Source organism: Rhyacophila brunnea, unplaced genomic scaffold (genome assembly GCF_057557595.1).
Source record: "Rhyacophila brunnea isolate RB1 unplaced genomic scaffold, BYU_Rbru_1.0 scaffold_24, whole genome shotgun sequence".
Lineage (NCBI taxonomy): Eukaryota > Metazoa > Arthropoda > Insecta > Trichoptera > Rhyacophilidae > Rhyacophila > Rhyacophila brunnea.
In genome coordinates this window covers 1,838,158-1,852,658 of record NW_028232904.1, presented here as the reverse complement: position 1 = coordinate 1,852,658, position 14,501 = coordinate 1,838,158, and the positions used below count along the sequence as shown (strand labels likewise).

Genomic DNA, 14,501 nt, shown 5'->3' with positions numbered 1-14,501 from the left:
AACAAACTAATATTTGGCGGCGACACCACAGCAAATCATCTCACACATCTGTAAACCTTTTATCTTACTCTAGCGCGTGTCGCAGAGATTATAAGGGGTCCGAATACTTTCTCACTCGCACTTATGCATCGTTTTTGTTCAGGCCTTGATATTTACTGCCTGTCCTTGTGTTTCACAAGTATAAAATTTAATACAAAGGTGATGTTAACCCTGATTTTAAAGATGCAATATTTTGGGATAAACGAAAAAAGTGTGCACGTTTTCCTATATCCTATTATACGTCTTGGTAAAATACTATTTTGTTTCCAGTCGCCATGGGAAGATGTCAGTCGACACCAGGTCTGGTGGAGTCGTTAGGGAGGGTCCCTCTTGAGGAGATGTTCGTAGCCCCAGGAGTACCATATAGAGAACACTCCCTTTTCAGGTAGGCCATATTAAGCATCTAATAAGATCAAACGTGTTGGGTATGTTGATCAAAATTGATGTACTCCTGGTCAGTTTATTTTTTCCACGGTAATTATTTTGAAACAAAGTTTTTGTCAATAATTGTGTTGACAGCGAGCTATGGGCTACAAACCCTTCTTCATGAAGAACCTAAGTTAAATATTATCCAATATAAGTCACATTAATTCTCGAAACTACTCCTGTAATGTATTGTTTACCTTAACGAATTAAAAGTTTCAATTAAATAAAGACCCAAATGCCAAAAGATCCAAAACTCAATTATGTATGAAGTCAACAATATTTATTTGGGAACTAACTAATACGTTCTAACAGTATATAGGTACTGTGGTCATAAATACAGGCATATGTATTTTGTCTCAAGACAGGGGTCTAATAATGCCCTAGTTTTCTTATAGAGTTATCAGTGATACGCAGATCAACAAGAGTAATAATTCATAGCCAACAGGTCTATTCCAACTACATAACACCATAACATCGTTACCGCTATCCGAGATAACACAAATATGTTACAGACGTTTGCTAGTTTACAAAACGGTGATCTAAAAGGCGAATCTTTGAGTTAGTATCTACCCGTGTTTCGCCCGTTCGAACACAGAATAACATGATTTCACACTAAACGCGTAGAATAGATCATAGCACTTTTATCACAATTCTGTATGACTTTGGAATAAAGTGTTATGTTAGAATAGACTTGCAGGATTATCATATTATACAGTCCATTGATGAGCAACCATTTTTTACGAGGACCAAATTAAATACCAAAATCTATAGGCATATACATATATTTTGCATAATTTTCTATTATAGAAATCGGATGTTTTGTATGCCTAGGGTTACGTAAACAAGTCAAAAAATATTCTCCTGAACCCTCTCCACCATAAGGCCGTACTTCAACTGATACGGGTCCCAAATAGCTGACCCACTTTCAAGCTTGCTTTGATCTAATTAATGAATTAAATATATAAGTCAGGTTGCATGTATAAAGTTACAACGTCATGTAAAACGTAGTAATAAAGCTTGTCAAGATAAAAAAAAAATCGTCTGAACCCAATCCACCATAAGGCCGTACATCAGCTGATGTACATTGCCTGAATAATCGACCCCCTCTCAAGTTTGCTACGAACGAATGAATTATAAAATCATATTGCATGCATAAATTCTAAATGTAAAAAGTAGTACCATAGATTGCTGTGTAGTATTAGTTTCCATTTGTACTGGCTGGTCGCGTTGCAGTGACCCTGGAAGTCCCGTATGTCCCAGCAGGGGTCTTGCGGTTCACAGCAGCGGCCCTACGATGATGTCCAGTTCCGGCCTCGGGACGGGCGTCTGCTCCAACGCCGGGGTCCGCTCGCCAGGGTCACCCATGTCTGCAGCGTCCAGCGCGAGGTCCTCGAGGGCTCCCTCTCATCACAGTAGTGCGGGAAATGCCACCAGAACTGGTAAGATTTTTTCATTCAGGGACTGATTTTTTTTTTGTATTTCTAACGAAAACTTGACGATTTACTTACTTTGATTGGATATACTATAGAGATATAGATTTACAAATTAAATATCTATTTTCCATAGTGTCAAATTATAGCAAACTCGGTAAGGAGCTGACTGCAATAATAAATTCCACATATCCGTTTTTCACTTAGTCAGTAGTCATCCATTGACGCAAACGCCAGATAATAGCTGACTCGATTATTTCAATAAAAAGAATATTATTTTGATTGTATAAATAGCGAATAATAATTTATCGGAAATGTCACTCGAATATAAGTTCCCGGTCTGTTAGAATCTCAATCTCCCTATCGTCCCGCACAACATCTCATTATACTGAGATTCGGACCTCGGAACATTATCATAAGTATTGTAACATAACTACTGTAGTATACTATTGTACCGACCGTTACGCCGCAAATAAAACTCGCTCCTGCATCCATCTTTGACTTCCCCATCATCATCCCCAACACCATGACCTACGACACTTCGACGACTCCCACGGTGGTAACTCACATCGAACCCCACAGATAGCTTAATTTTATTTTTTGAGCTTCATCAAAACCGTTTTGTTTATCGCTAGGCTTAAAGCGTGGAGTGTCTGAGTATGGGGAATGTACATGGAAAAGTTCGTTACTCCGCAGTCGAAGCGCCGAAAAGCTGTAAATAATAGGCGGATAAATGGGTGGTTCACAATAATTATGGATCAAGTCCATCAAAATGGATCCTGAGATATTTGAACCTAAAGTTAAAACTACTTTTGTAAAATTCAGGAATGTTTTCATTGTATATACTTACCATATTTTGATAGTACATGGATCAATTTAAATAAACAGTCGAAACGTAAAGTATATTCAGGCTTTATTAATATTATCAAATTAATGTTAGCAAATACCTCTTTATACTGCTGAAGAAACTGTCAAAATGGACATGATTCACATTATATTTGATGTCTTATCAATACTAGTATTGTCATTTATGCGGAAAATTGTAGAGCTACGATTGTGATATTAACACAGAATATAGAAATCTGTTTTATCTAGCCACTAAAGGATTAAAATTGAATTTTATGAAAATTGGACTTGAACCATAATTATTGTGAACCACTCAAATTTGGATGTCAGCGGCTCCTTTTGGATTATCTGCCGGATTAAAATTTAAATTCAATAAAAAATAAAAGTTTTTTTTCAAAATTCCCATCTCTCTCTAAATCATTTTTCTGTGTGCGCGCGTGTGCCATTTTCTATTTGAATTTTTAATGACTCAATATTTTCGCATCGGAGTAAGAGAAAAATGTGAATGAAACAAAAACACAGGTTTCTTCTACTGGCAAACAAAAATGTATGTCGTTTTTCCCCTCAGTCACTGATCCTAAATCAACATTTGTCCAACAAATGATATGTTTTTATTGTTGGTACCCTTGAACAAATATGCAAACTTTCACTCTGGGAAATTCCCCTAGAAAAAACATTCGGGGTTAGAACTTGCTAATAAAAATATCGTAGCTATGAAGTACGTGATCTTTTTATACATAAAGCGTATGTTTTTATTGTAACAAGAAAATAAGAGGATATGACATTGATACCAGATGGAAATCTCCCACAGGAGACTACCTCAAAGGGCGGACCGAACCATCATATTTCCCAAAATACCACAGCCTACGTCCACTCTTCGCGGTGATCGCAACCCTCGGCCGAGCGGAACCCGTCTCCTTGAAATTCAAATTCGTCAAATTCCCGCCAAAACAGACGCGGTCTATCAAAAACGGCCGCTCGCGCCGCCACTAGTCAATCCGTCGGTAAAACAGGGAGCTTCCCGACCGACGGATAAAACAGGACGCCGCGAATCTGGCAGTTGGATCTGGATGGGCGCGAAAGCTCTCTCTTGCCTGATACGTCGACCAGCCAGCATCTCTCTTACGTCAACCGCCGAACCAGCAGCATCGACCGCGAAATCTCTTCTCGCCTTCGCTCGCCTCGGACGCGAAGCCAAGCCAGCATTCCGGACAGCCCGCCAAAAAAGACCACATCTGACATCGGCAGATCGCCACGCCGCAAGCACTGACTCGCCTCGGATGCCAAGCAATCAATCAGCAGCCCAGCCGCGACACCACGTTGCAGCCCGCCAATTACCAACCGACCGCCAACGACGACAATAACCTGTATCGTATCTGTAACGACTACCCTGCAATACGATGAAATAAACCAGCCTTGACCAAATACCCCGTGCGTTTCTGTCCCCCACCCCCGCTTTGACCTTGACGTTATCACGGCCTGCCATCTCCGCTTCAGAGCGCGCAGAAGGCCGGTGATAAGTTGATCGCCGTCAACGTGGGGCTTGTGGGCAGGATTGTGTCCACCGGAGCCAGCATCGACCCTGAGATACGCCAGCAGAGTGAGTACAACTGTGAACTTCCTCAAACAGTGACATTTGCGAGTACTCACTCTACCGGGGGAGAAACACACGGCCGGTAGTCACAATGTCAAATTGACCTTGTTTCGCGCTTGCAATCGCGACATCGAGACACGAGGCGATGCGTTTCTCGCAGCGGAAATGACGCACGAGATCGCGCGGAACGTACTCCCGCGAGTTCATTCGATGTAGAAAGCCTAGCCAGACACTGCTGGGGGGCCGCGCAAAAAACCGCGTGGTCCCGAAACCTGGAATTCAGCACACCAGTGGCGCCTGACAGAAGCAACAGCCTGGATAGCAAATCAGCATGGACATCGGCTCCATCGCAAGACGTGACAGCAGCATCGTTATGTTCCTCCGACCAGCGGTATCATCCGTCGACCCTGGCCCACGGAGGAATACGTAAGATGTCATGGCCAACGGCGTCGCGACGCTACACGGAGATGCCCCGGCTACCGACGCCGACGCTCTTCGTGACCGACGTCACCCAGCACAGCGAGGTGCCAGCCAACGGCGCTCGTACCTCAAACCCAGGCGAAACATCTGCCACCAGCGCGGATGTCTCGCCTAGCATAACCACTAGCCTTATCAAGCCTAGCGAGTCTTAACGCACTGGAAGACGACACTCCTCGCAAAGACCCAAGGTCAAGCTTCAGTACCAAACCCCATAACCAGCCGCTTACCATTTGGCACCGGCGTTATCACGGAGTGCCCCGGCGCGACGCCCGGCACCTTCGTGATATACCTTACGGCAGACCGAGGTTGGTCGCCTGGTCTCTGGTTGCCCAACCGGCGGTGACCAGCAGATACATCAGACACCGCCTCAATCGCCGACGGCCCAAGGCCACATCGGATCTGCAACCTGAGGGACCAAGAAGACTGAAGCGGAAGCCAAGATTCCAGGGACACAGCAAGACCCCCAGCATTAATCGACAAACATCCGACGCCAGCGAGGATGTCACGCCCGCCTTAAAACTACGACACCTATGGCCAAACCGCTTCGACGCCTTGGACGTGCGAGAAGACGACGCTCAAGAACTCAAGGTCCCACTTCCAACACCAGACCCCATCACCAGACGTCTATTCTTGGAACCGGCGCTATCACGGAGTGTCCCTGACTGACATGTCTGACACCTCCGCGAAAACCTCACGAGGAAGCTGAGATTGGTGCCCTGGTCTCTAGTCACACAATGGCGGCGACTAGCAGGCGCAACAGGTCCCACCTCACTCTTCGACGGCCCAAGGATGCGATGAGCTGGTCGATTCGAGGGAACCACCATGTGGAAGTGGAAACCTCAGCAGTTTTGACACGAAAGAGCCTCAAGCACGCCAAGACCATCGGACGCGTCAAAGCCGCACAGAGGTGAACCGGCCCCCAAGGACAAGCGACGGTAGGCTGATGGAAAAGACGACGGTTCGGTCGTTTCCCGGAGAGGTCGTTTGATACCAGATGGAAATCTCCCACAGGAGACTACCTCAAAGGGCGGACCGAACCATCATATTTCCCAAAATACCACAGCCTACGTCCACTCTTCGCGGTGATCGCAACCCTCGGCCGAGCGGAACCCGTCTCCTTGAAATTCAAATTCGTCAAATTCCCGCCAAAACAGACGCGGTCTATCAAAAACGGCCGCTCGCGCCGCCACTAGTCAATCCGTCGGTAAAACAGGGAGCTTCCCGACCGACGGATAAAACAGGACGCCGCGAATCTGGCAGTTGGATCTGGATGGGCGCGAAAGCTCTCTCTTGCCTGATACGTCGACCAGCCAGCATCTCTCTTACGTCAACCGCCGAACCAGCAGCATCGACCGCGAAATCTCTTCTCGCCTTCGCTCGCCTCGGACGCGAAGCCAAGCCAGCATTCCGGACAGCCCGCCAAAAAAGACCACATCTGACATCGGCAGATCGCCACGCCGCAAGCACTGACTCGCCTCGGATGCCAAGCAATCAATCAGCAGCCCAGCCGCGACACCACGTTGCAGCCCGCCAATTACCAACCGACCGCCAACGACGACAATAACCTGTATCGTATCTGTAACGACTACCCTGCAATACGATGAAATAAACCAGCCTTGACCAAATACCCCGTGCGTTTCTGTCCCCCACCCCCGCTTTGACCTTGACGTTATCACGGCCTGCCATCTCCGCTTCAGAGCGCGCAGAAGGCCGGTGATAACATGCTGTACATAAAAACATCTTGTCCTGACTCCAGCCCTTGCCAAGCGGGGGTATTGGTGTGGAGAACACGATGATTAAAGTTCTGATCAAATTTAAGTTCATGTCGCCTACTGTCACGCTGTCGTGGCGACATATTTAGTCTATGGTTTCGTCATTATGCAAAATATTTTGAACGATCACCATCTCTGTAAATTCACTGAATGAAGAGTGCCAAGTATAATGTATTAGTAAGTTTCACTTAATTTTAACAGTTTCTACGTGTGCGTACATTAAAATTACTTGCGATATGCCATCCATTGATAATATTATTTTTAACAGAACCCAACTTGCAGACCATAGATAATAGACAACATTTTTATAGAAAATACAAAGTTTATAGAAAAATATAAATTGCATCAATTCTCTTTAAATTCTATATAAAATTTAATTATTTCTTTTTTTTTAAAGCGGTAAACAATGAAATTTAAACTAAAGACCAAATCTACCTATAACTGATGAATAAAATATTTAAAAATTTTCAATTTTTAAGTGAAATCATCAACTATTTATTAGATCTATATACATTTTTTTACATAACCATTACTTTGAGAATTTGTGGATGAGCATTTTTTTTATCTTCGATCCATCGCCAACTCTTGCGCCTCCCGCCATCCCAGGCCTGCAGAGCATAGGTCGCTTTTGTAGCACCGCTGCAGGGTGAGGGAGGGCCGGCCACGACGACGGAAACCTTGAGGCTGTGCCACAAGAGTACGGAGTGTCGCACTCTCTGTTGGCATCCGGAACACATATCCCAGCCACGTAAAACGTCTCTTCGTGATTACCTCAATCACTGAAGGCTGCTGTGTTTGCTCACAAACTCGGGTGTCTGTAACGCGGTCGTACCAATGTACCCTAGGCGACTTAAATATTATTATAGATATTGTCGCAATTAACAAATCATAACAGACCCTACTGATCTAGTTATGATTGAGGAAATGCTGACAATTATTATCGCTCTATTGTTTTGTTTTGACAACAAAATATACATTTTAAAGTGTGTCACTCATTTAATGGTGATTGATATTATGATTTATACATTAATTATTGTTAATAATATGTCAAGGTAAGAGGAGGTTTTAATCAAATATAATATTGAATGAAATTAATTGTTTTTACTGATAGATGTAGCTAGTATGTAGAAATAATATTTAGAGTAATGAATAGTTGTGAGTTTTGAGTAATATTTAATTTTATAAATATTTTATACAAGGTGAGGTTTTCCCCAAATATTGCATCGTAAAATCAGGTATCTACCCCTATATAATGCAGGCGCACCATTGACGAGTCAAAAGTCCGAAGACAACAAATCATCCGACTTGTCTATGCTCTGCTACTGACCAATGGACGATCAACGAACTGTTATACAAACTCCCAAGTTTCAGAGTATATTAAACCGTTATACCTACCAAACTTTGCAATTTAATAAGGGTTAATAAACAATAGGCATGTAATATAACAGTAGCAAAGGGTAGGCTGTTAAGATCCACCATAAATAGTGCACACTAAGCTTTGTCAGTCATATGTATTTGTTTTCATTGCAATAAGACTACAATTTACAGATGGTATTGGTTAGTTTTTAAAAATCAATTAAACTCTGCCTAAACCAAACCATAATAGTTTTGGTATATTTTGGGCGATACGACAAAATTGTGCACACTTTTTTATTCATACTTATTTGTTTTCGTTGGATTAAGAATACATATTTACACATATTGTTGGTTCATTTTTTTTTAATTCTTCAAGTCCTGCCTTAAATAAACTATAATAGATGAAAAGTATTATTATATATATAAAATATTTAAGGTTATGTATGATTTATAAGTAACTTTAGATATTTTATAGATAGACGAGTATTTCTTGACTATTATTTATTATGGCTTGGTTTTCGCATGGTTTAATTGAATTTTAAAAACTAACTAACACTATCTGTAAATTGTAGTCAAATTTTAATGAAAACAAATACGTATGACTGACAAAGTTTAGTGTGCACGATTTATGGCGGATCTTAACAGCCTAGTACCTTTACCCTTCACCACTGTAATAATATGATAACCTACATATTTACTCTAAAGCCGGTTTCAGACTGGACACCGGTGTCGCGCTTGTATATAATAAGGAGACCTTTGTATTCGAATAAAAGGGTCTTTGTATTATGTTTATGAACGCCCCGAGCTAATGAGTCAAAGCGTGTATGGTACACTTTCCCGTCGGCCGCTACATTCTCAAGCCGCCGATACACATGTTTTTATGACCGCAGCCAGTTTTATGTTCTAATTTATATCGCAAAATTATGCGTTGACTCATTAGCTCTGGGCGTTCCTGGCCCCTTTATTCGAATACAAAGGACTCCTTATTATATACGAGCGCGACACCGGTGTCCCGTCTGAAACGGGGGTTACTTGATAAACACAATTTTGGGGCATCAGACGGTCATAGTACTAAGGACCGACACCGGATATCACACACAAGACGTCAATAAACTAATTAAAATGATAGGTATCACACAAAAATGTATAAAAAGGGACACGCACCTCGCGCCCTTCGTATATTATTTTTAAATCATTGTAACGCGTATATCGTCACTGTTCTGGAAGAAGACACTAATTCGAAAAAATGACATATTCAGTTAGTTATACCAAAATGTTCCTTATTTCAAACTTTACCGTCTGGAAACCTTCTTATTAAATAAACAGTCTTTATTTTAAAGTCATCCTTTTTACGATTACTTAATAAACTCACATGATAGACCATTTCAAACATTTTAACAACTTCAAAGTCAAATTACTCAAAACTAGTATTCTCCAGTTAGTGTGTTCTGCCAGAACAGAGACGATATCTTGTCCACTATATTATAATATATACTTGCATTTCCGTTGAATAAACTTTATTGCTTTAACTTTCGTGAAAGCTTATTGTTTCCCGATCATCTTCTCGCCATCTAGTCTAAATATATCCTTGAAGGTAAATCACCTAAGAATTACCTTCAAGACGACGATCTTTAAACGTAACAGCTGTGAATACTACTCAGGAGTTGCAGAGAAGTCCAGTCTTTGGTAAGGAGACGAAGAAAGTATCAAACCACATCAGGTTCCTGTCAACCCAACTGATTCCTTTGCCTTCTTCCCTGAGGGATATAACAGAACGAGCAGTGACATCCCTAGACAAAATGCCGCCACATTTTTTTACACTGTACTTTATATCATCCTTTCATGACTCCAAGATCTAAGAAATCTGTTATATGGATACATTACTAACAATATATATATAGCACTAAATCTAATTTAAATGCCATCTCTTCTTCAATAGACAATATTGCGAGTCTACGGTTTCAGAGAGGTACATTTAAAAATATACTTGCCAACTTCCAAAACTCGTGAGAAACTGGCAAACATATTTGGATACATTTTGAATTAGGTTTGCACGTGTCATTACTGTTCACCAAGAACGTGACGTCCAATGACAACGGAAGTAAACTAGACATCGCAAACCCGACAAGAAAATCTCTCTTATGTCTATTATTACTAAGTATAATATGTAGCATGGCCCCCACACCTTGAAGCGGGCCCCCAGACCAGGATCTTGGGCGGGGCCCCCTCGCTATCGCTATGGTTAAAGGCAGTCTGACGCTCTACGGTGTTGTTTTTCAACTGGTGTTCGTGGTCAAATAAAATTCTGTGTAATTTTAGCGATTTTTAACACATCGAATTATTGAGTTGTCGAGTATCACTCAATACGTCACAACAACCATATTATATTTTTAAATGGTAATAACCCCGAAGTAAAATAGCGCCGCAGGCGACTTTTTTACTATTAGATCAAATTTAAGATGTGTGTTTATCTCATTTATCTGGTAGACCCATCACGCCGGGCCCCCCCTGAGCCCGGGCCCCTAGGCTAGAGCCCTGTCAGCCCCCCCCCCCCCCCTTGTGGGGGCCATGATATGTAGCTATTTCTATATATACCGAGTAATTCTTCTCGAATTGCCACCCTTTGGGCAACTGCCGCCCCCAAGCGACACTCAATCTGCCTCAATCTGAGAACGAGTAAAAAGTCGAACTTTGACAGTTGTTATAAGTAGTTAAAAATATTATAATATCTTCCGAATCCCAAAATGTTGTGTTATTTACATGCAGATCTGCATAAGAGTGAAAACAACATAATTTGCAATGTTTTCTTTGAGAGTTTCATAAAGTTTTTCAAAAAGATTTTTTCTATTGGTTATAATAAGTATTATATTTTCTCAGAACTGTTTTCAAAATTATGCATATTCAACTATAATATCATACTGCAATATACTTACATAAATCTATATTTTATCTGTTTATCAAATATTGTATGCGCAGACCCACATTATGTCTATGAGTTGGACCGTTTCCGAGGACACGTTTTATTTTTTACCTATTGCACCATTACTTGGTAAATCAAAGCTGTTTCTATAGTTCAAAGTCTTTAGCTGGACCATATTTTACATGCATTCTTAATGGTAACACTTTACATGATAATTACAGGTAACTATTCGGCACAAGGAGATTCAATGTGTCACCTGGAGGGATCCGGAGAGACACCCCTGCTCGGCTCTCATGAGGCGCTGGAATCGGAGATCAAACGGCTAAGGGAGCGGCTTCACACGGTAGAGACAGAAAACGCTGCTATGTCGGTGAAGCTGAACCAGCAGCAATGGGAAGTCGAGCATAGGTATGTATTCTTCAGCTTTTTTAACACATCAGAAGGACATACGGATTCTTTCATTATGATAATGACAATCAAAAGAATTTACCGACTCATCTTCATCTGGGTATGCTATCAATGCAATCCGTGTTCACCCGAAGAGCGATTTCTTTTTAATTCTTCGTGGGTTCATTTACAATCAGGTGCGGCTCTACCTTAAGGGTTCCTTACACGTCCGATATTTTCATCATTGTCATAATATACCTACTTAATTACATTATTAAATGGACTATTTAATTTATTTTCTCCATTTAAACCCGTCACAATTTTATGGATGTATTTATTATTATTATACAAATAAATAAAGCAATGATTGGAAATTATGTAATAACATAATGATGATTATGCGGTATTAAAATAATTAATTAAATTAAATACGCCCTATTTCACGGTGACACCTATGTACAAATGATAAAAGCTGTGGCGTCTATTTTTTTCTGACGGGGGTGGGGTCACTCAGCCCAATCCCGTTGCCACGGTACAAGTCTCGTTCTACAGAGGAAGTGAATACATTAGCATTAGTATACGCATACTGGGGAGCGAATTAAATGACCCGATAGGTTAGTAAAAATGCTCGCTGTATGTCATAATAAGTATAATATAATATAATAAATAAGTAAGTTAACATTTTAAGCACACCTTTTAGATGTGATTAAGCAACGATAGAGGTAATCATATTATTATGTCCGGCCACCAGAAGATTTTGCTGCGGCCACCAGCGCTTTACAGAATAATATTTCAAAAAATTATTTATAGAATAATGAAATTGGTTGAATACACATGACTTGTCTTAAATTTTCCTGCCACGCCCCAATCATCCATAATGTGTTTTTGTGATGAGATCATGTGTGAAATAGTCCGTTTCTGAGAATAAAGTCAATTCAAAGAATTGGCAACAATAATTATTGCTTTATTAATATTGTCGATTTTTTCTACTACTGTATACTGTGAAATATCATTCAGCGTAATGCACTTCATAAAAAACAAATATCGAAGCGACTTGACAGATGCAAACTTAGAGGCAGCCATGCGGCTCACATTGGAAAAAAGGAGTATTGAGGAATTTCCATTTGCATTATTTTTAAATAAATAGATATGTACTAAAATGTTCAAATGTCTTTAATTAAATGGACTTGTCTATAAATAAATTGATCCTTTTTTTTAGTAAATATAATTTAGCTTTAATTTTCTCAATCACAACAAAAGTAAAATTTAGTGCGGCCACCAGACGTTTCCATAGAACTGTCAATGTCAATAATTGTGCGGCCACAGCTAAATTTCACGTGAGAACCATTGCTATAGAACAATAGACCATGGCCTCCACATCCCAAAGTGGGTAAGGGGTACCTATTGCGATATTCCAATTGGTGTTCGAGGTAAAAATAAGGGTATTTTTAGCTATTTTTTTGTATTTTTAATACATCCATTTTTGTGTTGCTATGCACAATTCATTGACTTGTCGAATATCGACAATAATCAAAAATGCATCGCATAACCACATTTTATTATAATATGTTATCATACTAGAAGTGAAACAGCGCCGCAGGTGACATTTCTTTACTGTAAGTGCAATTTTGTGTTTATCTCACTTGGCTGGTCGATCTGCCACGCCGGGCCCCCCTTAAGGCCGGGCCCTCAGGCTAGAGCCCTGTCAGACCCCCCTCCCCCCCTTGTGGGGGCCATACAATACACTACCCTTAACCTCAGTGATAGGTTAGACCCCTGCCAAATGTTTGGCAGACCTTCAGGACGTAGGGGCCGTGAATTTGGTACTATAATAAAACTAAAATGTCCGTTCGAATATGTTCCAGGTTGGCTGAGATCGAGATGCAGATATGCGGAGCGAGTTCGGCCAGTTCCTTAGAGGAAAATGAACGTAACAGAGAGAGCATCATTTAACAGCGGAGCTCCATTCCCTCGGCGCCGGCCTACCTTCACTACTGCGTGGTGTAGACGCGGCTGACCCGCACTATCGCGTGTTGTAGACGCGGTTCGCTCGCAACAGTGCACGGTATAGACGCGGCTGACCCGCACGACTTCGTGGTGCAAGGTCCGGCACGCCAAGGGACGCAACTCGGAACACTGCGCTAAATACGTTTTGTTTTTGTGTGAAGAGAGACCTTGCAGTATGCGGCGTTGATAAAAAAAAATATTTAAAGCTCGAAGTGTATATGCCATCTTTTTAATTTTCACGACAGTAGTACATAATTGATACACTCGTGTGGCGGTCAAAATACGCACATAATCACATTACATCACCATGCTCAATCCTAATGGTTAAATAATACTTGTACATTATATTACATTTCACCATAGCACAGTTCGCCGTGAGCTTTCTTAATGGAAAGAGATTACGCATTGTTCGTGGAGCATTGCAAGCAATAATGTTCCTTCAAGAATGAAAACCTAACCTAACATAACCCAACCTAACATAACTTAACCTAACCTAAATTAACCTAACCTAAAAATAATCCGGTGTATATCGGCTATTTGAAATGTTTGAAAAAATTTGTTTGCCGCTGGTTTCGTAGTAAGTAAATCAACAAGAACCGTATTTTATTTAGACATGAATTTTATCTAATACGACCCAAAGAGGTTGGACGGTCTTTAATATACGACCATATATTTCCGAAACAACATTTCACAGTGAAGTGTGATACGGCGAACTGCATACGTATAAATTTCCGGACACGGATCCTAATAGGACAGAGTGGAGGTTAATTAACATTTTTTTCTTTTTACGAGAAATGGATGTTAGCCACTTGCTCAATCTACTAAGTCCATACTCTGAGTCCAAACACACATTGAAAATAAACAACATGTGAATTTTCCAGACCCGGGATTCGAACCTGTATCACACCGTATTAGTTTATCCTCGTTCACCTTACAGAGCGTAGGTGCATCACCGCTGACTCACCGCCGTGAATACATCGCGCCGTGAGGGTAAAACCATGGCATATTCAAAAGACATATTTTGGATATATTAGGGTTTGAAGTCTTCGTTTTGTTAGGAGAAATAGAGTTTCTAAAAAAAAAACCATAAGATTTGGTTTATATCTACATTATACGAGGGTGGGTCAATAATTCCTTAGAAAAAAGCATTAAAACAGTTTTTATTTTTGTATTTTTTTTTTATTTCTCAACATAATCTCCTTGGAGCTCAATACACTTGGTTAGACGTTTCTCAATTTTTTTTA

General features: G+C 40.9%; 1 protein-coding gene across 1 annotated transcript in view; it reads left to right on the top strand.

Moving 5' to 3' along the window:
• LOC147068877 (cyclic nucleotide-gated channel alpha-3) overlaps positions 1-13,235 on the top strand; it is a 590,082-nt gene extending 576,847 nt beyond the window's left edge. Inside the window, exons 13-16 of the mRNA XM_085951461.1 lie at positions 310-424; positions 1,699-1,904; positions 11,085-11,271; positions 13,116-13,235. Of these exons, the coding sequence (XP_085807587.1) occupies positions 310-424; positions 1,699-1,904; positions 11,085-11,271; positions 13,116-13,203 (596 nt within the window). The 3' untranslated portion in view covers positions 13,204-13,235. The remainder of the gene's footprint in view (positions 1-309; positions 425-1,698; positions 1,905-11,084; positions 11,272-13,115) is intronic.
• Positions 13,236-14,501: the final 1,266 nt, after the last annotated feature.